Source organism: Brienomyrus brachyistius, unplaced genomic scaffold, assembly GCF_023856365.1.
Source record: "Brienomyrus brachyistius isolate T26 unplaced genomic scaffold, BBRACH_0.4 scaffold27, whole genome shotgun sequence".
Classification (NCBI taxonomy): domain Eukaryota; kingdom Metazoa; phylum Chordata; class Actinopteri; order Osteoglossiformes; family Mormyridae; genus Brienomyrus; species Brienomyrus brachyistius.
This window is the reverse complement of record NW_026042306.1, coordinates 1,595,030-1,622,605: the sequence shown is the minus strand read 5'-3', so window position 1 is coordinate 1,622,605 and position 27,576 is coordinate 1,595,030. Positions and strand designations below refer to the sequence as shown.

General features: G+C 42.3%; 1 protein-coding gene across 1 annotated transcript; it reads right to left on the bottom strand.

Moving 5' to 3' along the window:
* Positions 1–482: 482 nt before the first annotated feature.
* LOC125720893 (galectin-5-like) lies at positions 483–24,340 on the bottom strand. Its single transcript, XM_048996803.1, has 6 exons — positions 24,330–24,340; positions 4,867–4,893; positions 3,630–4,025; positions 2,793–2,881; positions 999–1,170; positions 483–693 (listed from the first exon to the last, which is right to left on the bottom strand). The coding sequence occupies exons 3-6, from the start codon at positions 3,948–3,950 to the stop codon at positions 535–537; spliced, it is 741 nt and encodes a 246-aa protein (XP_048852760.1). The 5' UTR covers positions 3,951–4,025; positions 4,867–4,893; positions 24,330–24,340; the 3' UTR covers positions 483–534.
* Positions 24,341–27,576: the final 3,236 nt, after the last annotated feature.

The window sequence follows — 27,576 nt, the reverse complement described above, 5'->3', positions numbered from 1 at the left end:
GGTAGTACTGTCTGTGGCATGGGAGTCATTTTATTATTAGACTATTATTAGATTTTTAAAGTGTACATGACTAGGTAAAGATTCTGGAAGTAATATTGCACTCTTCTAATTTGCTTTTGTCATAATTTTGTCATAATGAAAAGTACTATAACATGGATGAAACCGAATTTGATTAACAATCTTGAAAATAAAACTTATCACTATTTTGTTATTACCTTCATTATTATTATTATTATTATTATTATTATTATACGATTGTTGTTATTATTATTAATACATGCGAACCACTCAGAATGCCTCTGTTATGAATCATCTCAGACATCAACAATATATCTGGGGGGGTTGGCTCAAAACAAATGGGCACAATTTCTTTAATGATACCTAGATACAAGGGCAAATTATACCTCAGTTTAATATAGTCATGCAAATTATGTGCAACTTTATAACAAAGCATACGGTAATGGTAGATATTAGTGAATGAACCGGGGACAGGAAAAGCCAATGAAGTTAGTGGCCCCCGTAAAGTGATGGGGCTCAGGACAAGTTATCCACACTGATGGATGCGAGGGTCATGTCATCACAGATGTCGATGCGGTTGATTTGATTCAGCTCTCGTATGCGATGCTTGAACTCCAACACTTGTGTGTTGTTCACTGCAACCTTGAATTCATTGTAAGTGCACAGGATCTTCATCTAAAATGACAATGAAAGCATGTGTGAAATTACACTAATACAAATAAAATGTCTGACAAAAAAAACATTTAATGTAATTTTAATCTTTAAATTAAATTTAATGACGTAAGAAATTTGAAAAAATGCTAATTAAAAATGTAAATGAATGAAAATTCAAAAGCAAGAATGATTTTTGCATTCACAAATTAACTATAAATTTGTGTCCCTTTATGCTCCACAATTACTGGATGAATCCTGAGCTTAAAAATGCAAAGACCCATTTTAGCATAAATCTACCTAGTTTATGTCATCCCATGCAGACTCACCTCAAAGGGCGCGCCCCTGGTGAAGGGGAAGGGGGCCTGCAGCTCTCTCTCCTCCCGGCCCCAGGACTCATCCACCCAGTGGTTCCTCACCACCACCTGCTTGCCAGCCTCACTAAAGCGTGGGTTGATGTGCAGGGCAATGTCCTTACCCCGCAGCAAATTGATGGTAATCCTACATGTTAAGAAATGTTAATAACATACTGGATAAATGAGCCATTTATGTATATTTGTACTACACTGGTGTCCACTAAAAGGCTGTCCACACTCCCAGCCACAGCACACCAGGAAGCACCCCAAAAGTCTAATGCAGATTGTTCTGTTACTTCCACATATGCTATCCACCAACTTATTATTATTATTATTATTATTATTATTTAGTAGTAGTACTACTACTATTCTTATTATTATTTTCTTACTATTATTTATTTATTTATTTGAAACATGACATATATACATACAGTATACAGACGTGCACAAATTTATTGCTACCCTTACAGCTCGTTAAAACAATGAACAATGCTGCATTTCTCCTAAAAAGTGATTCAATTAAAAGCAATTGTCTAATGTATACCTGCATGCCTTTAGTACGTGATAGAGTAAACCAATAAAATTGTGTGAAGAAATGCATCTGGCACAAGGAACCTTGAATCTGTGCAGGGCACAAAGAATTCTTAAGACTACCAAGGCATCCTGGTGCAAAATATACCGCCCAGTGTCAGAAAGCTCAGCCTTAATCGCAGGTCAAGAGTCCTCCAACACGATATTGACCCAAAACATACAGGTAAAAGTACAATAACATTGGACTATTTTTAAATGTCCCTCCATGAGCCCAGATCTTAATCCTATTGAAGATCTATGGAAAGTTCTGAAAATTGCAGTTTGGAGACACTACCCTTCAAACCTGAGACAGCTTGAGCAGTTTGCTCAGGAAAAGTGGGCTGAACTACCTGCTGGCAAATGCAGATGTCTTATTGCTTAGTACAGAGATCGCTTGTTGGCAGTGATTGCTGCAATAGGTGGTGCCACAAAATATTAAATTAAGGGTACCATCTTTTTTGTCTGTGCCATTTTCATTTGTTTAATTATATGAAAATTTCAACTGAATCAATAATCAAAAGCAAAGTTTGATTTGTGTTAAAAATCAAACAAACTAAAAGGTAAGAAAGAAATAAAGAAAAAGAAAGAAAAAAATGAGCAGACATGCCAAGTTCATCACTGAATCAGTTCTCTACGCTGGCCTGTGTAGGGTGGCAGATTTTTTTCAGTATTCCTTATTGTTATTCTCTTTAGGATATTCCATTTGTGTTCTGTAGTAAATATTTATCATGTTATAAGTAGAATAATTAGGATAACACTTCCATTAGAAAATCATAATAAGTTTACACTTTACTTTTAGCAAGCAGGCCCACTGTTACTTTTTCCTATAATGTTACCATGCCTGGGGGCGTTCGGCAGCCAGTTGACCTTGGACCCCCAGATGTTTTTTCTCTCCCCACTTGGGAGTTTTTGGTTCCTCTCCTTCATTGTCATCTGACTTTATTTCTCTCATTTCATTTTATCTCATTTCTCCTTTTCCCTGTTTTTGTACTGTTCTCTCTTAATGATGTTGTACTGTAATGTAACACAACACACCCATGTAAAGCACCTTGGGGAGACACTGTTGTGAAAGGCGCTATATAAAAATAAACTGTATTGAATCGACAAGAAAGAACATGTGTCAAATGACCTCTAATATCTAATAAGCTGTGAGTATAGTGTGTCCCTTCCCCAGACACTGCCGGAGTGCCTTCTCACTTGTTAGCATTGGGGTTGACCTGCCCGCGGATGGTGATCAGCATCCTGTCATACACTCCTCTCGGGAGGTCGATGTGGTACGGTACTGCCTGTACGAGAGAAAAAGAAAGGACTACCAATCTAACTGCTGCTTCATACATTAACTATTAAGCATAAGAAGATACAGTTGTGTCAAGTACATGAAAAACATGAGATAATATAACAATAAAGACTGTCCAGCTTAATGTTAACATCATCACTAAAATGTCACACAAACTTATGCATGGCCCAGATTTGCAAATACACTCCTTCCCCAAATTTTGCACTTTGAAAGGGAACTCCAACAAATGCATATGCAATATGGCCTAAATTTATTGTTTCAACGCCTGCCCACCATTAACTTTTCCCTATGCATACTTAGTAAATCCTGACAGTACTATTTTAACTCAAAAAGACGGTTTGCGCTGGCACAAACCATTAGGAAATCTGACCCTAAATATGTTGAAATACGAAAATGCTTATTAACATTATTTGATAATAGGCTTGACAATCATGGAGGTTATAGAGTATAGGATTGATGACTTTGAAATGCATAGCAGACCATGGATATGCTTGATAACATACACCATGAACAGAGGTGATGTGATGCTTCTGCATATTTATGTGGATACACCAATACTGATGCTGCTGGTAAAAGCGCAAAAATCATGAGTGCATTTAATGCCGACTTGCCAGTGTGCCCTCATGTTCCTGCCAAATCATTGCTAACCCAGCCCTACTTAGGGGCTATTTCCTGTGTGAAGTGATATGATGAAATACTGCCTGAAGGAGACGGTGACCAAGAGCAGGGTTTCTCACCAATGGTGCAATGGGTGGGCAGGGCCAGGGCTGGGATGGAGTGGATGGGGTCTGGCCGGGCCATCCGGGCTGGCCGGGGTGCAGGGCGGGTATGGCTGGCTGAGCGGGCCAACTGGACTGTCCTTGCCAGGCAGGTACAATAGGTGGGTTTGGCTGCTCTGGGCAGAGCACCTGGCCTGGTTGTCTAGCTGATTGACCTGGGTTTCCAGGCCAGCTGGGGGCAGTAGATGAGGTTGGTTGCCCAGGAAAATAGGGGAGGTTTGACCGAGCTGGTTGTTCTCCAGGCCAGCATGGTTGGTTTGGCTCTTCAGACCACATCATCCCAGAAGAAGGTGGAGTTTTTTGGCCCGTCCAGGAATTGTTCACTGATTGGCAGTTACTAATGGCCTCAGAAAGCTATGAGGGACGGGAGAGGACCAGAATCAGCCACACACACAACAACAGCTTACGTACTAACACTAGTCCTCAGCACAAGCAGACCTACCCACACACACTAATGGGTTACCTACTGACCAGGGCCGTAGCCAGGATTTGAAAAATAGTGAGGTCCAGGACCCTGGGGTGGGGGGTGGGTCTCATCAATCACATTATCGATACCATCCCCTTCATAAGCTGTTTTTTTTTAAGTAATTAGTAACATGAAATGTTAGTTAGCCAAATTTTTTATTCAGGTTAATATTCAGCGGGAATTTTTATTTTAAACTCTTAAAAAATTGGATCACGGTGACCTCATAGCTGGCTACAGCCTTGCTACTGACACTAATGCACAGCACAGACAGGCCTGCTCGCACACATTTATGGTTTACCTACTGATGCTAATGATCAGCACAAATAGTCCTGCTCACTCTCTTTTGGAAAGAACTTTTGTTAAATTTCCAAAACTCACTAAGCCCACAGAATTTTTCATAAAAAAGCAGACTGAATGACTTTTGGAAATTTGCTCTTCAAATGTATTCCTAACTTTTTGGTGACTTTGTATTGATGATCACAATCCTCTAAAAGAACAATCCATCCATCCACCTTCTAATCCTGGACTGGTCCATCACAAGCCATATGAAAAATTGCACTTGGGGCAATTAAGCAACACGAATTAGACTAACTACATTTCTTCAAGATAACAGCAGGAATTCAATGCACCCAGAGAAAACCCACACACCACACAGAGAGAACATGCAAACTCCACACATAGGGCAGGATCTGGACCCACACCCAGGCGTGTGCTGATAGCACTACCCACCAAGCCCCGTGCCACCCCCAGAAGCAACTGCAAATCAAAAACAAGAAAAGTAGATGAAGTTAGAAAAATACTTTCTTTTACCCCGGTTTCTTTATCTCACATACAGAGACACATCAATATCTACAACAAGAAGTAGAGACAGACATACAGTATTGGTAACACTTTACTTGAGAGGGCACAAATAAACTCAGTTACCACTGAAGTACAAACGAAAATAGATATAGTTGATGAAAGATGCATTATGATTCATTAATGATGAACAAACATGTGATCAGTATTTCACATGTCTTATTGATTACTTGTTTATTCAGTAGTTCCCTCAGTAGTACCTACACCAGTTCAGAAAGGTTTTTCAGGATTAACATACTGTACAGTAGAACCTTTGTAACAAATGTCTCTTAACTTGACCAACTTGGACGTTGAACGGGTCTGTCAAATCTTTTTCAACTTGTACTTTTGCTGAAATATTGGAACTCAACCATTCCTGTTAAAACTTGTATGGGTCGGGAAAGATAAGATAAGATAAGATTGCCTTTATTAGTCCCACGGGTGGGAAATTTGCGTTTTACAGCAGTAAAGTGGACAGTGCAGCAGAAATAAGCAGAATGCAGAAAAAAATCAAGTATCAAACAATAGAAATAAGAAATATAAATAAAATACAATACAATATATACAATACAATACAATACAATACAAGATGGTATGTGCCTTAGTGTTTGTTGTGAAGTCTGATGGCAGATGGAAGAAAAGACCTGCGGTATCTCTCTGTCGCACACTTTGGATGCACCAGTCTGTCGCTGATGGAGCTGCTCAGTACTGATAGTGTGTCCTGTAAGGGGTGGGAGATGTCCTCCAACAGGGAATGTAGCTTAGCCAACGTTCTCCTGTTGCTCACCACCTCCACTGAGTCAAGGAGACCTCCCAAGAGGTCAGCCTGTTAATCAGCCTGTTCAGTTTTCTCCTCTCCCCAGTAGAGATGCTGCTGCCCCAGCAGACCACACCATAGAAGTAAGTGTTCTACCAATTGAACGAGTCGATCAAGAAATATCTAGCCACAAGTTGATCGAAAATTTGGTAAATAACAAAACAACATTTCTGCTAAAATGTGTATGGATTGAGACACATCCAAACAATAACCACTCTATCTCTCCTCCTCTCCACCTGCCATCAGTTCACTTCAGTACATGAACTTCTCATAAATTGTCATTTATTTCATGTTTCTTGTTTTTGTGCGTGTGTTTTATTTATTTATTATTTAATTATTTATTTATTGTTAATGGTTTTATCATTAGTTAGGTAGGTAAAAAGCTTTAAATAGACAATAATTTGGGGTTCTGGAACAGATTAAATTAATTTACATTATTTAAATTTTACTTGGACCTCGAACCAAATCACAACTCAACCAGTCTTCTGGAATGAATTAAGTTTATGTTCCAAAGTACCACTGTATATAGTAACAAAGGTAACACTTTACTTGAGGACACATATGTAGTAGACCATGCTTATTTAATGCATTAAATAATCAGTAATTAAGTGTTAGTTATGCACTGATTCCATGCTTGTTCACCAGTAATCAATTGTGAGAATTATTTTTAGTTGTTAGTTAATTAACTGACATAATTCCTGTATGGAATACATGAACTCCATCCATCCATCCATTTTCCAAACCGCTTATCCTATTGGGTCGCGGGGGGTCCGGAGCCTATCCCGGAAGCAATGGGCATGAATACATGAACTCTTATAATTTATTAATGATAAACTAACACTTACTTAATGATTAATTAATGCATTAAGTAAACGTGTATTACTACATTATTTCTGCCCCCTCAAGTAACGCATTACTGTAACAAATATAGTAACTGCTTAAGATAAAAGATTCATTAAAGGGGCCCTATTATGTATTTCCCTTTCCTTTAGTGTGTTATATAGCTGTATATGCATATAAACGGTTTGTTAAGTCTTAAGGTCCAAAGTACACACCAAAGGGAATAACTCTCACCACATAAACCCCTCGATGGAATTCCATGACATGGTGAGGTCACCTCGTAACACAATCCTTGGTTACCTACCTTAAAGTTCTGTCTGTAGCAGGGGCAGAAAGTTCAGGTCCAGAAATTACAAATCCAAGGTTTTGTTTCTACTGTCCAGTAGGGTACTCTGTGACTGTGACTCATTATACTTAGTTGGTTGTAGAAACAAAATCCTAACAAAATCGCACCGCCTGTTTGAATTTGCATTGTACTTTCTGGACCTGAACTTTCCAGCCCTAGTCTGCAGACTTTTTATCCGACCTTATGGCGATTAAAGCCTGTGTTTTCTTGTTTGTCCAGCCTTCCATTTTACTTTTTTATATATTTTTGTTTCTACTGCTTTTTATTTCGTTTCTCGCTGTTCGCTGTGTATTTCAAAAGATGGCAGTTGTATTTTGTGTTTCAGTGGCAGGCTATTTGCATAACCAATCAAGAGCAAATACGTTTGCAAGTCCCACCCCAAAGTACCGAAGTACCAAAGAGGTACCTCAGCACCGCAGCTGGTTTAGCACTTTTGGTACTGGAACTTTCGGCACTGGTACTCGACCGGAAGTCAATGGAAAAGCGAATGTACCGAAAATACCGTACCGAAAGTACCGTACTTTGTGTGGTGGAAAAGTGCCCTAAGACAGGGTTGGAACACGTAGCTCCAGCTGACCAATTGGGCAAGTTGACCAATCAGGCAAGCTGGCCAATCACAGCACAATGGGCTCATCTTGGGTGGGGCTTAAAGCTCTAACAAAACATTTCAGCTAGAGTGAACAGAGATGTACAGTATGAGATTCAGATGTATGAGATTCAGATTCAGATGTTCATTGAATCATGTACAGTACTCTGCAAAAGTGTTAGGCAGTCCAAAGAAATGTTTAAAGCTGTTTATCTGGGTAGCAAGTGTACTTTGGCTTAGAACAAAAGACACAATTTAACATAAGAACATGTGCAAATTAAGATTAACACAATAAAAGCTAGTAATGCCTGTAATTTCTTCTTTTTCTAAAAAGTTACCTATATCTAGTGGGATGACTAGATGAACACCGCATCAGTTCCCAAACTTCACCTCAGGGGCACCTCAGCCGTTCCATGATTTTGTTAAATTTCAACAATACCTCAATTAAATAATTAAATATATTGGTTTAAAAGGTCAGTGACAGATTGACTAGCTGTATGAGGTGTGCTAGTGGCCAAGTCAAAAAATACATGGCTGCACTGGACGGTCGCTGCAAATACTAGTATGGTTTTAGCAGAGGTTCTGAAATGGTTAAGCTGACACACTTTGACAGGCATAATATCATAGTTTTACACCAACACGAGGATAATCTAAACATCATTTTCTAAAACTTTTGCACAGTACTGTATATGGCAGGTTTTTGTGAAGGTTTCCATGTCACAAACATAGGTTTGGGCTGCCTTGGATTTGAGCTAGCAGTCTGAGTAAATGCAAATGTGCCAGGGTTCACAGTGTGTTTGCACAACAGAGGCAGGAGGACAATGGAGCTGAAGGCCTGTGCAAGGCCTTGGTTCTAGTTCAACATAAACTTTTCAAAAACCTATTTTCAGTGGTGCTGAGAAATTGTAAAAAAAATCACATTATAAACATTTCTAGTCAAGACTTTTGAGCTCTGAAGCTTATAGACATAGGGGCTGGCTACACAAAGGTGAATGAGACATTCAAAGAATTGTATGAGGTTTGATTACTAAAGTGTTACAACTTTGAAGTGACTTTGGAGTCACCACACCTTTGCATACTGTCAATGGCCCATCAGTCTGGAATGTCTGTCACTGCTCCTCACACCAATCAGTTTGCAAAGGCAGTGTGAATTTTACAGTTTTTTTTTTCAATTGCTAAGACAGATACTGCAATACTGAAGTTGCTTTCCCAAAACTTTTCATACAGTCACCACAACATTAGCTTAAGTGGGCTAAACTGTTAAGCATTTTGCTTTGCTTTCATACAAAATGCAATCAATAACTAAATTCTTCAAAATTTATTCTTCAATTAATTTATCAGAGGCCATTTTGCACATAAGTACATACTGACCCTAAAACTGCTAGTAAAACAGTCAAAACTGAAATATATCATTTTATTAAATTACTATCAAGACCCTTTCTAAAATAGATAGATGTAAAAAACACATAAAATAAATAATGTTAATTGACACAAGATCAAACAATGAATGCTGTATGCCAAGATATTTCTCCAGAGCAATGCCAAGGATGGATCATGTATGTGAAGAGACAGAGTAGAATCTATGGTACTGTCTTAGCAATTGAAAAAAAAACTGTAAGAAAAGACACAATACTAGCCTTTTCACAGTTTATAACATGCAACAGATTAAACGTTGAAGTATAAAATTTGCAATCACATTATATTACAGGAATAATACAATACAATAAATGAATATTAGAACAACAAATTAGTTAGCTATTAGTTGCTGAGCTATTACAGTTCTCCTCAAATGAGCTTGATGGGCTAAATGGCCTCCTCTCGTTTATAAATTTCTTATGTTCTTATGTTTTTATATAAATTGTCACTCCTGATCAGGATGCCAAGCTTCAAAACAGTTGTGGGTTATGCTGAAAAGCCAGGTCTGTGCCTGGAACCCAACTAGTTTAAATGAACTAGAAATTCTGCAAAGAAGAGTGGTCAAATATTCAGCCAGAATTATGCCAGAGGCTTGCTAATGGCTACCAAAAGATTCTGGTTGATACCTGTTGTATGTAAACTTGTGACCACAACTAAAATGTGTTTTTGTAAAGAAAGCGCCATCTCATGGTAACACCCTGCAAGTGAATAAATGGGCGGGTTTATATGAGAATTTAGGCACACCCCCAGAAGGAGGGGGGTCAGTCCCTTTGGCTGGCTTTTGGCAGGCAACCGGCAGGCAGCCGGCTGGGAGGGGAAAATTCAAGTGGCTACATCTGTAGTAGCAAATATAGTAACTGCTTGGGATAAAAAAATGTGTTACGATTCATTAATGATGAACAAACATGAGATCAGTATGTAACTTAGACTTACTTTTTGGGTAATTAAAAGATAAGTTGGAGCTTAAAACGGTATTATTTGTTACTGACAAATTTATACAAAAAAAAAAACAAGCAAAATACTGACTTACATCCATCGATCTGTAAAAAGAAGTGGAGAACAGTGCATCACTTTTATATACATAGAAAGAACCCTGCAATGCAATAGGAATGTACAACAACTCAGAAGGATAAAAAGATTTTGTCAGGTTTGGTGTCTGTCTGGCCCTCCTTTTGCTGGCCATCCTGTTCCCTCTGTCTTGTAGCCCTATGTCCCTGATGTGTTTCCCTGCTTTCTGGGCTGCGATGTAGCTCATGGGTTGCGTGACTGGTTCAAAAGGCAAGGCAAGGCAAGACAAGTTTATTTATCCCTCTGGAGTCGACGGCATCATCGGTTGCCGCATATCTTTCTCGTGTAATTCAGTTCATAACTCACTGAAATCGTATTGTAGAAACATGAAAAAAAACACTGACTAAATCCGTAATCCATTAATCCGTAATTAGGTTAAATCGGCTGAAAAGTAAACCATGTCACCTTGCTTTGTTTTACCTGCATCAGGGGCGTATAGTGCGGCCCTCACCTGAAGATCGCTATTCGCATTCCAAATAGCCGCATTTCCGCGTATTCAAATTGCATTCGCATGGTAATTTTATGAACAACGCAGCAGTGAAACGTGATCCAAATACATCTCCATCAGCACCATAAAAGAGGGGGGAGGGGTGTGAATGGCTCATGCATACACATGAAAGTTGCTACATATTCAATGAAAGGAGCCCCGAAATAGTGACATGAGTCTTTGTTATATATTTATCCAACTGAATCTTGCAACTATACCATTTAGTCATCTTCATGTAGCCAAGACTTTGGTGATCAGATATCTGGAATCAAAACAAACTTCCAATATTGGTTGTGTTAGAGAAATATTTACTTTTTATTGTCATTGTGCTAGATGCCATTTCTTAGAAATAACACCCTGCAGCTGCTTGATCTTAATTTAGCAATAACTCTTCTTAAGAATTGTCACTTGAATATCTCCACCCCATATATGGTGATAAACAATGTTGAATGTTATTTGCATATCCTGTTTGTGTACCTCAATAAAAGATACTGCGAGGGGAGTTCCTACTTTGAAGTTGGCTGAGTTCGACTGACAGGCTGACACCTCGAAGTCAGGACCAGACTTCCCTTGCAGCAAGTAAAAAGTCATCACAGCTGTCTGTTGTTCTGTGTTCAGAGATTGGTTGGTTTCCAGCATATCTTTAGAAAAATATAACCCTAACAGCTTGCTATGTACTTTTGTAATGTTTCTGCTAGTGTTCCAAACTGCATTTTGCAATGTCTATACTGTACTTTGATGTCAAATTACAAACTTCAGATATTTACAAAGTACACTAAGATTAAGATGAGTTTAATGCCAAAACAAATATATAAGAAATAATTTATTTGCCATGAATTAAGTTTAGGATACTGAATGAAATGGCCCAGTCAGTGAAAGTGTGTTCCTTACCCTTACACCCCAGAGGGCTATACTGTATAGTACAGGTCAAAAACAAGGCACATTCAAATGAAAGACAAAAGCTGACACCCCTCCACTTGTAGCATTAAGGCTCACCTGAGGCTGATTTCACCTTATATTTATTTATTTATTTATTTATTTATTTTTATCCTTAGCTTTTGTATTTTACTTGTATCTGGGGATGTTTTCTGTACGTGGGTTACTCGTTTAGCTGAATGTAATTGTTGGTGATTTGGCATGATCTGTCGGTTTTACGAAACTCTTGCTGGATGTGTTGTCATAGCAGCACATCCAAATCTTCAAACCTGCTCAGAGCAGGGTTATTCTACATAAACAAGGATTAGCTCACACACTTAATCAGTCTGTGCATGGAAAACCGTTCAGTCATGGCCTCGCCATTCATGGATGAGCGACCAATTGCAATTGGTGCACAAATAATATCAAGGGAATTTTAAATTCAGAGTTTTTCATGATTGGCAAGATCCTTTATTGTTGCTGGATGATATTCTTCTCAAAAGATACCACTTCAGCTGAGATGGAATATTATATCTTAAAGATTTATTAGCTCTGTATAGTAAAAGTCCAGCTAGGCGAAGTCGGGGTATCACAGCCACACAGACAATGTGCATTGACTTGAGATATTTTGCAAGCAGCACTGTTTGAGCCTGAAATATTTCCTTAGGCTTTTCATTGTCTTTCCTGTACACCTGCGAGTGGAGGCAATTTAAGAGGTGTTTCATGCCATCCTCCTGTGTGCTATACCCCTCATTTACCTCATGTGAAACCCAATTGTTACCAGCTGTTTCCGGTTTTTCTTGTTGAGTCCTGTGTATTTAAGTCTGAGCCCAAGTCAGTTTCCCCAGATATGTCATTGAGGTTCGTTGCCATCTGTTCTTTGTTCCCTTAAGAAATCTGTCTGATTTGATTCCTGGCTCCCGGAGTTGATTCCGCTCCCACTCATGCACGGAACGCAACAGAAGGACAGATCTCCCAAAAAAGACACCTGCTAGGATCGAGGAGCGATACCTCAATCTGGTTGATGAGGCTCTATACTGGCTCGATCAGCCCGAGATTAAGGACGACCCCAGGTTGGGAGTTCTCACTTTCTGTACCAGGGACAGGTTGGAGGAGATGTCCCCGTCCGAAGACTCTCACCTCATGGAAGAGGAGAGCGACAACCTGCGGCGGCTGAGAGGCGAGGCGGCTGAAGCAAACCTGAGGCAAATAGCCTCAGACTGTGGCTTGGTGTGTGATCCTCAGCTGGATTTGCCAGCAATTTCTGAGGATTTACCAGAAAGGGAAAAAAGAAGTGGAGGCGCAAAGGGTAGGATACCTTGAAATCTACTATCTCCGTTGCCTGTCCTGCTATAATCGGGAACTCCTCCCAATTCTGAATCCGGCGCTGTTCGCGAAAGACGTTATCACCGCAGCTTCGTCAGAGTGATCGCCCGAAGCCCGCCACCTCCGTGAGTATCCCCAAAGCTCACTTTGCTGCTGCTGCCCCCAAGAAGAAGCCAGAGGCTCGCCTGCCTGCCACTAAGTCTCTGGTTGGGACGACTTTCATCTTTCAAGGCCTTTTCTGGAAGGTGATGGCGGGTTTAACAGTGCATGACTCCCCAGAGGTTTCCTAGTTGTGCATACAGCTTCAAGGGGAGTTTGCAGCATTCACCCCAACTTCACCACCACACAAGCTAGACAAAATAGTAGAGAACCTGTGGGGGCTGCTCTGGTTAGGACAGAGAAGGCTCCTTCGACAGGTGAGACCGCTTCTGTACCTGAAGCGCATTCGCCTACAACAGTGGTCGATGTTCTGCTCTCTGCGGTTTTTGCACTGCCGGCCGACGCCCCAGCCCTAACAGTTCCAGTCCCGGCAGCTGGCGATCTGTGCTCCGTGGTTCCAGTGCCAGTGGCCCCGGCAGCACCCCCTGTAGTTCCTGCTTCGCCCATCCCAGAGGTTCCTGTGCCTCCGTCGGCGCTGCCCAAGGTCACTGCTGCGCCAGCGTTTCCTGCTGCTACGCCGCCCAAGGTCCCTGCTGCGCCGGTGGTCAATGCTCTGCTCCCCACTGTGCCTGACCTGCTTGTGCTTGAAGTTCCTGACACGCCTTTGCCTGATGTTCCTGACCCGCTAGTCCCAGCGGCTGACCCTGCTGCGTCATCGTCCATAGAGGCTCTGACTCCGCCCGCACCTATTGTCCCGACTCCGTCTGCGCCTGATGTCCCGGCCTTGGCTCCGCCCACAGAGATCCCTGCTCTGCCCATCACTGAGCCTACACAGGTTCTGGATCTTGACCTCTATGCTCCAGATCCGGTGCCCCAAACTCCTGACCCTCCTATTCCTGACCCCGCTCTCGCACCACCTGCTCCCAGGATCCCAGTCCCTGTTCCTGAGGAGGTCCTGGACTGCCTGACCATCACTCATCCTCCCTTGATGGAAGGAGAGGAGGAGCTCGAATGGGACCCTTCGGGGAACTCCTTAATGGCCCCAAAGGACCTCTCCAAGGGGTGGGGGGGCACACTGGCATAAAACTAATATCTTATGTTAAATGTGGGGGGATCCAAACAAATAATTATGACATGTGATCCCCCTCAGATTTAATGGCGGCGACGCCCATGCATTAATGAGCCGCATGTTCGAATTGCACATAATTTGTACATTAATAGAGTGAAAGTACTTTCTATTTACATAAGCAAATTCGTTCTCTGACGGTGCCTTTATAGCAATGTGAGTGCAGTCAATGGCTCCAATTACATTGGGAAAACCGGACATCGCTGCAAATTGTGCTTTATTGCTTGCCTGTTCAACCACAGTGTAAGGAAATTTTATATATCTAGGTGACAAGTGGATTATGCCATCCCATACAGCTGGCGTTGCTGTTGACTAAATCACTATGATCCCTGAATATGCGCTCTCTTCTAATTCTTCCACAAGCTACGTCTGAAACATGGATGAGTGAATTATGGAGAAGAATATAATATGTATATGGTTCTGTAGAGACCGGATAGGCAAGATGAGGGGTGGTGTTGCAGTATACGAAAAAGAAAACTTACAGGCAAGGGAGATCATTGATAAAAAAAGTACATAAGCTGTATGGACATTATATGGAATGTTATATGACGATTGTCATGCCTGGCTCGTCCTATCCTCCTCATGTGTGCCACGTCACCTGATTATCCACATGTGCTTCCCTGATCTTGCCCAGCTGTGTCTGATTATTTTCGCCCAGTCTTGTCTATTTGAGTCCACGGTTTTTGCCCTGGTTTTTGTCCGTCATTGATGTTAGTCGATGTCAGTGCTATTGTTTTGCTCCGTTCTGTCCCGCCCCTTATTAAATACCCATTTCCTCGACTTTTGCCTGCATGCCTCGTCTTTCCCTGCCTACCTGCCAGCCTGCCCGTCCGATCACCCGCGATCCTGACAACAATATCAGGATTATGAGTAATAAAAATGATGTGGTGGTTAATTTAATTTACCTGGGATACAATGGGACATAGTCTCTGGCTTTTCTGTAAATGAACTTGTTACGTGCCGTAAGGTTAGGGGAGGGGTTGCTCTGCAGATCCTGATCGTTGCCCAGCTCCCTTCGACTCCGCCTCCCGGACCTGGCCACGCCCCGAGATTCGACACTACTTCCAACAACAACAACAAATTTATTTTTATATAGCGCATTATCACAACATTACATTGTCTCAAAGCGCTTTACAGCATCCTCACCCAAAGCCCACAGTGAGTAAGCCATAGGCGACAGTGGCAAGGAAAAACTCCCTAGAAGGAAGAAACCTTGGGAGGGACCAGACTCAAAGGAGGAGCCCATCCTCCAGGGGCCGGCAGGGATAGTCAAATAGAGAGATGGTTAAGTGCCAGACATGGGCCAAGTCACATTGTCCCAATCATAAGATTTCCGCATTTATGATCGAAAGAGCCGTGGCGGGAAAGTAGCAGGAGCTCTGCTCACTGTTGGTTTTGTTATTGGATTGTTTGTGTGTTGATTACTTGTGTATGACAGATTTTTGGTTTTCTGGTTTTGACTTTTGCTTTGCCCTTCCTGTACCTTTGCCTTCGGTTTGACTGTCTCCTGGTTTTGATCTCTTGCCTTCCTCCTGACTATTCTCTTTGCCTCGCCCCTTTGGTTACTGTGTTTCGGCTTTGGTGTGTTCTGTATGTTCGTTTCTGTTAAGTGCGTAGGGAGTGACTGCTGTTTTGTTTTGTGTACGTGTGGCTTATTCTGTGTTTTGGTTAGGGAGTTAGGCTTAGTCTGTGTCATTTCTTTTTCTCACCTTTTCGTTTTGTTTAGAATTAGTTTAGTTGTGGACGTGTTCGGTAGTGCTGTTTTGTTTATTGTTTTGGCCGTGTCACTCCCGAAGTCTGTTGCCCTATTGTTTGTGAAAGTCTTTGTGAATAAATATAAAAAAATACAAAAAAGATCCCTTTGTTTCCTGTGTTCCCTTTTCCCATACCCTGGTTGTCTCGTTTTCCCCTCTCCTTTCCCTTTACCTTCCTGACGGTCCTCAACCCTAGACTGAGGATCGTAACAAACTTAAGATGTTGGAATTATTACAGGATTGTTTTTTTTACTCAGTTTGGTAATACCCCACAGTTTTAGAAAGTATATTAGGAAGGCTAACTTTAATGGTATGAGACTGAAACTAGAAACTGTAAACTGGATGGAGTTAAACAGCAAAATTGTTGAATAGGCATGGGAATTTTTAAAAGCACATGGTTGCAAGTGCAAGAGAACTTCATACCTGTTTCCAGCAAAACTAAATCTAGGAAACTGCAATGAAGGTGGTTTACTAAGGAAATTAAGAATACTGTATAGTCAGGTGGAAAAGGGCTCTGTTTCACAAATGGAAAATAACGAATGATTTCAAAATAAAGCAGGAGTATTTAAGTCTACAGGTTGAATTAAAAAATAACATTAGACTCTCCAAGGCTAAGGATGACAATAAAAGTTTCTTCCAATATTTTAATTTTAAAGAAGACCTCTAAAAGCTGAAATCACTAATTAGCAGGATAGCAAGGGCCTTATAATTGAAAATGAAATTGATATAGTAAATGATTTTAATGATTATTTTACATGGGTGTTCACAGTACACGAGTCACTTACCACAATGTAGTATAAATACAGCATCGTCTATGACCAATATATGTATAACTCAGGCTGAGCCTAGCTAAGCCCGAAATAAATAAATCACAAGGCTTTGATTGTCATGCCCGGCTCGTCCGCTCCTCATGTGTGCCATGCCCCCTGATTACCCACGTGTATTTCCCTGATCGTCTCCAGCTTTGTCTAGTTACTTTGATTAGTCCTGTGTATTTAAATCCTGGTCTCCCCGGTTTACCTTGTCCGTCATTGATGTCAGTCAGTGTCCGATGTTCCCCGTTCCCTGAAACCTATGATTAAACTCCCGTTTTGCCCCGTATTTGCCTGTCCGCTTGTTCCTGTTCGCTCGCCTGCCCGACGATCGCCCGCTTTGCCAGCGAGATCGTGACAGAATGACGGACCTAAAGGAAAAGGCACCTTCCGTAACCGAGGAAGAGTACATCGGTTACGTAGAGCAGGTGCTTTTCTGGATTGCTCAACCCGGCATCCGGGAGGATACCCCGGCATGGGATCTCGTAAGCCGGAACAGAGACATCCTGGACCAGCTGTCTCTCGAGAAGGACGCTCACCTCACTGGGGAGGTGCGCGAGAACTTCCGGCAGCTGGTCAAGCTCCAGCCAGAGCGGTGGGTCGCTCCAAGTGAGCCCGGGACTATTCTCCCACCGTCTGCTTTTGTAGAAAGCCCACAGCCTCCCCTCCCGACGAGGAGTCGGAAGAAGAGGAGAAAGCCTGCGATCGTCCCAGTGATCGCTCTGGGGAAGTGTGTACTCGTTTCCCCCGAGGCACTTCCTCCGTCACCCCCTGAGCGATGTCGACCAGAGCAGCTGGCCTTTATGGAGGCCAGAGCGGTGCGGGAAGCCATCCCGCTAGTCCCCCGCTCTCTTAAAGGGGCCACGCCCGTTTCACCCGCGGCTCTCGCCGACAAATACTTCACCCTCCAGGGACTTTACTGGAGAGTGATGGGGGAACTGGCCCCACAGGGCCCCCCTGAGGGGGAGAGGCTCGCCGAGCAGCTGGCGCTGGATTTCGCCTCATTTTCTCCAGAATCTCCTTCTTCCGACCTGGAGAGAATGGCTGAGGACCTCCGGAGGCTGATCAAGCTCCGGAGATCACCGGCTTCGCCTTCCGAGCAGCAGCAGCCGCCGCTGTCGCCCGCGGACCCCGCTCCCATGCGGCCACCCCTGCCCGAGGATCCCTCTCCCGTGCGGCCGCCGCTGCCTGTGCAGCCGCCTGCGCAGCCGCTGCAGCCTGCGCAGCTCCCCCTGCCTGCAGCTCCAGGGCAGGCGCCCCCACTGCAGCAGCCTGCAGCTCCAGGGCAGGCGCCCCCACTGCAGCAGCCTGCAGCTCCTGTCCCTGACTGCGCTCCTGTCCCTGACGCGCTGCTGCAGCCCCAGAGGCGCCCCCTCCGCCTGCTGCAGCCCCAGAGGCGCCCCCTCCGCCTGCTGCAGCCCCAGAGGCGCCCCCTCCGCCTGCTGCAGCCCCAGCTCCTGTCCCTCCGCCTGCTGCAGCTCCTGTTCCTTTCACCCTAGTCCCCGAGGTGGTCCCGGACGATTCCATCTTGGCTCCTCCCTCTTCGGAGGTGGAGGAGCTGGAATGGGACCCCACGGGGACAGAACTTGTGACTCCTTGTCCCTCGCCCCGGCGACGTCAACCCCGACCTAGGGTCGGCCTCTCTGTGTTCCGCAGGGGAAGGGGGCACAGACGCAGGGCTGGGGTCCCGCCCGCCCTGCCCCCTGGCTCGCCCTGCCTCGTCTGCGCTGGGGCTCGGTTGGCGCCCGCGGGTCCTGGCCCTCTGGGTCGGCTGTCCCCTGCGGGTCCCCCTCCGGTGCCTCGTCGCCCTGCCTCGCTCCCCCCTCCGGTGCCTGGTCGGTCGCCGGGGGGCTCCCCGACGGCGGCTCCTCGGTCGCCTGAAGGGCCCCCACCTTCGGCCCGTCGGAGGACGTCGCTGCCTGCGGCGGCTCCCCCCCTCGCCTTGCCTTCGCCCTGGCCCCTTCCAGCTCCCTCGTCCCCTTCCCCGGTGCTCCCTCCTGCTCCCTCCCTGGCCCCTCCGCGGGTCCCTCGCCCTGTCTTCTCTGCCCCTCCGAGGTCCCCTCCGGCTCCGGCCTCCCGGCCGCCTGCGGCCCCTCTGGCTGCCTCCCGTCACCCGCTTGGGCTCCCTCGGGCTCCCCTTTGTTCCCCCTCCTTGTCTCCCTACGCCCTGCCTTTGTCCCGCCTGTCTCTGCCCCTTCGTTTTCTGCTCGCCCTTTCGTTCTGCCCGTCTCTGTTCCTTGTGCCCCGGTGTACCCGCCTTGCACTCCTGGCCCCTTTGTTCCGTCCGTTCCTTCTGTGTCTCCCTTCCTATCGTCCGTTTGCCTATCTGCTTTCCCGACCGTCTGTCAGGTTTTGTCCTTTGTCTTGTCCCTCGCTGTGTTCTGTGCCTCTGTCTTGTTCCCGGTCCCGCGTCGTTGATTCTGTTTTTGTTTTTCAGGTCCTGTTTTGCCTCGTCCCGTCCATCGCCCCCTTCCTTGGCGCGCCCGGAGTAGCGCGCCTTTGGGGGGGGGGGTTCTGTCATGCCCGGCTCGTCCGCTCCTCATGTGTGCCACGCCCCCTGATTACCCACGTGTATTTCCCTGATCATCTCCAGCTTTGTCTAGCTCCTTTGATTAGTCCTGGTCTCCCCGGTTTACCTTGTCCGTCATTGATGTCGTTTGATGTCAGTCAGTGTCCGATGTTCCACGTTCCCCGAAACCTATGATTAAACTCCCGTTTTGCCCCGTATTTGCCTGTCCGCTTGTTCCTGTTCGCTCGCCTGCCCGATGATCGCCCGCTTTGCCAGCGAGATCGTGACAGAGATGGCATCTTACCTATAGTTTTAAAAGAGTTGACGGATATTATTAGCCAACCTTTAACTTTACTATTCCAGAAATCCTTATCTGCTGGAGTGGTACCTTCAGATTGGAAGCGTGTTAATATAACACCCATATTAAAAAAAGGGGATAGAAGTAATCCAGCAAACTATAAGCCAATCAGTTTAACTAGCATTACTGGAAAAATAATGGAAGCTATAATCCAAGTGAAAATGGTAGATTACCTGGATGCAAATAACATTCTGAGGGGTAGCCAACATGGATTTAGGATAATTAATTTACTTGAGTTCTTTGAGGAAGTTACAAGAGAAATTGATCACAAAAAGGCCTACGATGTCTACTTAGATTTACAGAAGGCCTTTGATGTCCCCCCAAAAACGGCTTTTTCTTAAGCTAAAAACTGCAGGGATTTTAGTAACTGTAGCAGCGAGTAGTTATTAGAGACACAATGTCACAGTGGGCCTGCATTCATAGTGGGACACTGCAGGGTTCAATTTTAGGACCACTCCTAATTTACAGTAATGATATTGACACCAATACATTCAGTAAATTAGTTAAATATGCAGACGACACCAAGGTGGGTGGTGCAGCAGATACTGATCTAGCAGCAGAGAGGCTGCAACAGGATCTGGATTTAATTAGCGACTGGGCTGATACCTGGCAGATGAAATTTAACATAGATAAATGTAAGGTAATCCATGCAGGGAGCAGAAATATAGAGTACTTATACTGTGTATATATTGATACTTTATGGGTTCCACTGAAATAAAGGTAGCTGATTATGAGAAAGACTTCGGTGTGTATGTTGATGCTTCCATGTATCACTCTCGTCAGTGTGGGGAAGCAATAAAAAAGGCCAATAGGATGTTGGGTTACATCTCTAGGTGTGTAGAGTTTAAGTCAAGGGAGGTGATGCTACGATTATATAATTCCTTGGTAATACCCCACCTTGAATTTTGTGTGCAGGTTTTGTCACCATAAGAAGGATATTGCTGCCTTAGAAAGGGTGCAACGTAGGGCTACAAGAATGATTCCTGGTCTTAAAGGAATGTCTTATGAGGAGAGGTTAGCTGAGCTGAATCTCTTTAGCCTCAAGCAAAGGAGACTAAGGGGGGACATGATCCAGGTATATAAGATTATAACAGGTCTGGATTCTGTTCAGCCAAATAGCTATTTCAGTATTAGTTTAAATAATAGAACTTCTGGCCATAAGTGGAAATTTATTTGAGGAATCACTTCTTCACACAGCATGTAGCTGGAGTATGGAATAGTCTTCCTGTTAGTGTAGCGCAAGCTAAAACCCTGGGTTCCTTTAAATCAGAGCTAGATACTGTAAGATTTTAACAACTCTGAGCTATTAGTTAAGTTCTCCCCAAATGAGCTTGAGAGGCCGAATGGCCTCCTCTCATTTATAAATTTCTTATGTTCTTATGAAAGGTAATACTACATTCATGTGAAGAATACAATAACTAAAAACTACTTACACATTTAATTTGTCAGACATTTTTTGCCAGCAGTCTTTTCTGGTTTGGACCGCTTTTGACGTGTTTCCTTTAGTACATATTAAATCTTTAAATTCATCAAACCCCTCTAATAAAAGGTCCTGCTCAGACTACGTGACTGTTTTTTGACATTTTATGGAAGCCAATGAGAGACTTGCCAATGAAGTTTTCTAGACTCAATATATATGGGCTTTTTAAGCAGCGCAGGCGCGCGCAATCATCTCGGATGATTGGATCCAGCTAGACTAATCTACTACACAGCTGCGTTTGAAAAACCGACTTATCCCGGATGAGTTTCACCGACATTAACTCATTCAAGATGAGACATCTGATCTCGGATGATTTATGCTCATACGGAAAATACCCCCCGTTTCCTAGTTCCTATATTTGTTGCTCCTTTGTTGATTGGCTGATTTTTGTGATAGTCCACACCTGCCCTTTGTTAGAATTTGTTATCTGTGTGTGTATTAGTGCCAAACTTTGTCCTATTCCTCAGTCAGTCATTGTGTTTATGTTACTGCGTGTTGTAGCCTTCCTCCGTTCCCTTGTAGTGTTACTTTGTAGTTTCTTCTATTTACTGCTTGTTTTTCCTTTTTTTGTATTGACCCTTCAAAGCCTCTTTATTTTGTGATTTCCCCTTTGTTGTATTGTTTGTTAATAAACTCACTTGTCTCGTCAATCCTTTCCCTAAAGCAAGGAAAATCTGTTGCACAATATTGCAAAGCAACGCTTATTTTTTATTGCTTGGATTATAAATAAAACATTTTTCATATACTTTTTGAAATATTTAGGAACAGAGAATGCCTAGAACCCAGAAGGAGAACATAAAAAGCTTCTTCGCACTACTCCTCATGAACATAATGTAATGTAATACAGGCTATTCCCAGGTTACAAAGGACATGTGCTCCTTAAGTCATTTACAGTATGTTCAGATTTATGTACCTGCATAAATTGAAGTAAGTTCGAATAGGTACATATGTTTCTTATTTAGTGTTAGTCAAATATTTGTCTTAGTATATATTTTACCTTTCTATGCATATAAAACACTTAAGAAACACTTATTAATATAATAATTAAAAGCTCTTAAATGTAATAATACAGCACGTAATAATAGTAATAATTAGAAGAATAAAAGTAACTACGCATGATACTGTAATATGCCTCGAGCCAACGTGCAATGTTTTCACTTTATTACGAACCATTGTATTTAACCTGAAATTTTAATATACAGTACACCCATTCATAACACAGGGGTTATGGGGGTCGGTCCCTAATAATCTGGAAAATCAACATACAGACCTGCTTCTGACACATTTTTGTGGGCGTCTCACACATTTGGAATGATTGTCCCACACTCCCGCTAGCCTGTGGTTTTTCAGTCATCCATGTTTAAATTTCATGCTAAAAATTAAGATTTTAACATTTTAACACATTTCTGTATCACCACTAAATGGCACAAGTCATCTACCAGTTAAACTTAAAAACATGGCCTGAGATGACTCAGTTTGAAATAAAAATCTTCAGAAAGAGGAAATATTTAGAAATTTCCACCATGGCAATGCTCCAAAAAGCCAATTACCCAGCAAAGTGGGGTAAACCCTTTGAAAAACCCTTGGAAGCTCTATACGAGTAAAGATATGAGAAATGTGTGATACAAAGTTCACTATGAGACATTGCATGAGAGACTGCCATAAACATGCTTGGCATCCTCCAAACCACTGTAAATAGAGTAGCGCCAGAGGGATCAGTGCATCCCGGCATGCTCGCAAGCCGTGTACATAAACCATATATACAGTATGTACATGTATATAGCCCTTGTATATGTATTGCGTATACTCGTACCTGTGTTGCATGTGTAATCCTGATGTGCTCTAGTATTGTGTCATGACCTACTATGTGTGAGCCTTCCTGTTTAGTGTCTAACCTTCCCGCATTTGCCTGCCATGTTGATTTCCGTGTTATTGTTGCAATTTGTGCGGTCCTTTTAAGGACTTGTTATAAAGAGCAACTTTGTGTCAATCTGTCTCTCCTCATCTTTATTCGCCACCGCTGCAATGCCTCATTCTGCCAGGCACCAAAATACATTTCATGCATTTCTGAGTTTAGAATTACCAGCGCTCACACATCTATTGTGAAACTCATGGTTTCAGACTCTCACGCTCTCAAGCAAGAAATTTTATGATTAATCTATATTACTCCATTATAAACCTAAAATTTGATAAATCAAAAGAGTTGGGGTAGAGTACAAATTCTTCAGACTATTTACAAGGTAATAAAATGGTTACATACATGTAAATGCATGTGCAAACCTGAAAATGTCACCCCAGCTAGCTGACCGAAGTTGCCACCCTGTGAATTACTAAACTGTTTGTGTATCTCTGCTGGACTTCATCTGTCATCCCTAGCTTTCACAAATCTTCCAAAAATTTCCCATTTAATTTCTTATGCCGACCTCACGATGTATAAAAACCATGATGAGCAAAGTCATGATGCAGATGGGTTGACTGTAATAGGCTTTATGGCAATCCATTTGTGAGATTGAGTTGTCTGTGAGTCAGATGTTCTTAACTCAGAGACTGCCAGTAATCACACTAAGATCCTTTCCATGTTTCAGAAAGTAAACTACACACATCACTTTCTCCTTTTACATAATACATTAAAATGGCCAGCAGAAAGCACAGAACACCTTGGATGTGATGTCTGTCCATCTCAAAGTCACAATACATCAGTTAACCAAACCACAAGTCTTCAGACAGAATGAGGAAGTCAGCATGTAGCCATGGAGTGAGCTGGGAGTGAGAAGCAGACCCACAGTACTGCAGACAGTCAATCTCTGTCCAGCTTTATGCAGAATGCTGAGTATCCTGAGTATCTCCGCAGAACAGAAACACACTGACAGTCAGATTTGATGTAGACAACCAGCCAACATAAGCTACCAAATCCAGTATTAACAGTTAGTAAACATACTGGAACATGTGCTCTGCAGCTTCAACTCAAGTTAATTTGAGTTAAGTTTAGAGGATGTGATTGTTGAATGGGAATATGTCAGCATTGTGTTTATTTGTAAATTATGCTATAATAACAGCTTTAATAAATGTTTCAGGTGAATATATAATTTCAGTGCCAATACTTAGATAGAGATAATATTGACTTTTATGACATGCAATACAGAAATTATGATTGTATACCTCTCTTTAGGTAATAACATCATCTTCAAAAAAATAAACAAATCTATTAATTTATAAATTATCATTTTGTGGTACTTACTCTTTCCTTGATTCATGTACTAAAGTACCATAAATGACACACTCTTATTCTGTAAGAGGAAAACACAATATGTACTCATGCTGTTGAAACATATCTAACTAAAGCTTTCAACATCATACTGTATCAAGAAAAACATAAAATTCAAATAATAATAATTCTTCTAAAAGTGTTTACCTACTTGTTGCTGTCGTGGTCTTCAGTTCAAATCATAAAGTTTCTAAATTCAAAACACACTTATATACCAGTATTATGCATAACCCCTCCTTGTTTCCTATAGTTAATGCCCTGAAAAAAACTACTCCCAGTGACATAAAGGCCTGTTTCTCACACATACCATCTGGGTTAGATTCACTTTAACATTAGAATGTTCAACTTTCTGTCACTGAGTATCAGTTCAGTCAATTTCTGCTTTTGAATTCTAAATGTACATAGAATTAAGCAGTTTAATTGAATGAACTTGATATCCAAAAATATAACCTTCATAATACCAAGCAGGGATATCATACTCACAGGGATATCATACTCACATAACAACCTAAAATCGTATTCCTGGACTTTATACAGCTGAAATATATCCACCAAAAGAATTTTTGTTAAAACAAGAAGTGTTTTGTTTAAAATCTATATTCTTTCTTTATTCTGTATAAAATTAATTCAAAAGAATTTTCAACAAAAATATCCATGGATATATTCAGGCATACAAATTACAGAAAGAATTGAAAAATGCCATCAAATGTCATTTTTTCAGATAAGTCTTTCTCCTGTGGGGATTAGCATTTTATGAAATGCATATTTACCTTGGTTAGGATATATGAGCCATAGGAGGCACTCAGTCATAGTTCCTTTTCTACACTTGTCCCAAATAAACAGCACCATTTGTCCTCAATTTACTGTTTATTGCATAATTGGTCTTATTACAATCATAAGACTCTTACTCAGACTGAAAATCACTTGTGTCTTTAGCCATATTGGAGTTTATTTCGCGGTTACTATAGATACCATTAGGGTTTTTCAGATTTTCCCCTAGATACCAGCAATGTTAATTGAACCACTCTGACACTCTACATGAAGTATGGCTTTAAACAAATGCACATGATCAACAACACAAGCATTCATAATAGATAAGGAACTGTCACTGAGGCATTGAGGTGCTCTGACGCACAAAATTCACACACATGCACAAATGTAGGAGTAAGATAACTATGGGTCAGGGGCCTGCAAGAAGTGTGGAGTGCAGGTACAATACTTTGTGTTACAAGGAGACTTTAATTCAATGCAAAATGTAGGAAAATGCCCCATTAGGATCATCACAGTGTGCAAGTGAATAAATTTAATTCCACCCCAAAGCCCTTCATTTTCGTCACATAGCACATTCCTAACAATATCCTCCAAAATGTCCTGAGAAGACCATATACAGAAGCTTAGAGACATATATACCCCAATAATGTAATAATTTCCCAATAACACGACACTCAAAAAATAAATGCTTAAATGATTAAAAATGTAATAAAAACTTGTCTAATAATGTAACATAATCCATCCATCCATTTTCCTTAACCTCTTATCCCATTGGGTCGCGAGGGGTCCAGGGCTTATCCCAGAAGCAATGGGCACGAGGCAGGATGGGGGGCCAGCCCATTGCAGGACACACTCACACACCATGCACTCACACATGCACACCTACAGGCAATTTAGCAACTCCAATCCTCAGCATGTTTTTGGAGTGTGGGGGAAAACCAGAGTACCCAGAGGAAACCCCACGACGACATGGGGAGAACATGCAAACTCCACACACATGTGACCCAGGCGGAGACTCGAACCTGGGTCCCAGAGGTGTGAGGCAACAGTGCTAACCACTGTACCACCATGCTGCCCCATGTAACATAATATTACTAATAAATTAATAAGTTATCACATTACAAAAAAAATCATATTAAAGGTTGGTAATGATTTCCAAATGGATAAAATTTGTCTGATAATGTACATTTTCTAAATGTAATAGATAGATACAGTAGACCAAAATATCCCAAGGTTGGCTAACTAGTCAACCACAACTGTCACAAATAAACGTCACAAATAAGGACATTATGCCTGGATCTGGGTAAATACTAAAATCAGATTAGCCGGTAGGTGCGTGTTTAAGCCTATTTATGCACAGGTACGCCAACAGGATAAGCCTTTAACAACCACATGTGAACACTATCAAGCCCATCAACTTTTCCACACTTCAGCCTCTTTCAATCCCCCATATCTCAATGCTGATTAGGAAATAACATATCACAATGCATGCAGCTATATCAGAAAATGGAGCAGTTAGTCATGTTCCCATCATTGGGCCATACAATATGCATCATCTCCAGAACGCCTTGGACATGCTTCACACAGATCCCATTCCAGGAAATGAAGGGGGGCATGTCAGTAATGACTTGCCATAATTTGTGATTGTTTGGGACAATTTCAATGTTTCCACAGAACAAATCCCATCCAAGAATGGGTTGGTGCCATCCAAGACTGCCCCCTCCCTAACTCTCCATTCCTGAGCTCTTTTCAGTGTGGAGGTGGGAAGTTTTTGACCTCATGATCAAATGCTGATTCTAGATGCATTGAATTCTGAATGCTTGTTAGGATATAACAGCAGAAGCTTGTTGAGCTGGGTGATCCATGCATTATACTTTTTCCCAACCTAACCCTAACCCTAACCCAACCTGAAAGGGAGAGCATTCCATGTGATGAGGATGAAATACATGAATACATGAGGTGAAATAATCACATACTGCATCACTTGCTCTTCACTTTTCAGTTTGGTTTGTTGGTTCCCACACTGCATGGTTGCCATTTTGTTGTTTTTGTGCTATAGAGTGCTGTGAAACTTTGTTTTCCAAATACCTTTTGATGCCACTTTAGCTTGAAATGAATGGTTCTGAGTGAAAAAGATTCATTCTGTAACAATAGTCATTTTTACTAGTAATTTATAATGTGTGTGTGTGTGTGTGTGCGTGTGTGTGTATTATTGCGTTATAAATTGTGTAGCTGCCTGGGTAGGAATGCTGATTCAGTGAGGAATGCTGAAGTACAGCAGATACAGGGAGTATGGGATTAGAAGCTCACTATCTAATTACTCTCTAAATCTAATTGGCACTGGAAAATACGGCTCACATGATGCTCTCAGTCTCCACTGAACATTGTTTAAGTAAACACTAGGTAACTAAGGCTTATTCAAACAGCCATAAAATGTTTTTTTCCTTTGTTTTCTAAATTTTAACCACCGTCTCACGGTGGCCAAACCAAGACAGACGGGAGGTGTCATTAAGGAATATTATTTAGCATTACGTAAAGTCCCCCCCTGGAGCCGAGACCTTATCGTGGTGGAGGGGTTTGCGTGTTCCAATGATCCCAGGAGCTACGTTGCCTGGGGCTTTTTGCCC

Bases quoted from the DNA above. Each gene is read 5' to 3' on its own strand.
- LOC125720893 (XM_048996803.1), bottom strand. From the start codon at position 3,950: ATGATGTGGTCTGAAGAGCCAAACCAACCATGCTGGCCTGGAGAACAA. The intron at 2,882-3,629 runs GTGAGAAACCCT...TCTCTCGTACAG, and splicing joins GCCCACCCATTGCACCATTG to GCAGTACCGTACCACATCGA. The intron at 694-998 runs GTGAGTCTGCAT...TTGTCATTTTAG, and splicing joins CCAGGGGCGCGCCCTTTGAG to ATGAAGATCCTGTGCACTTA.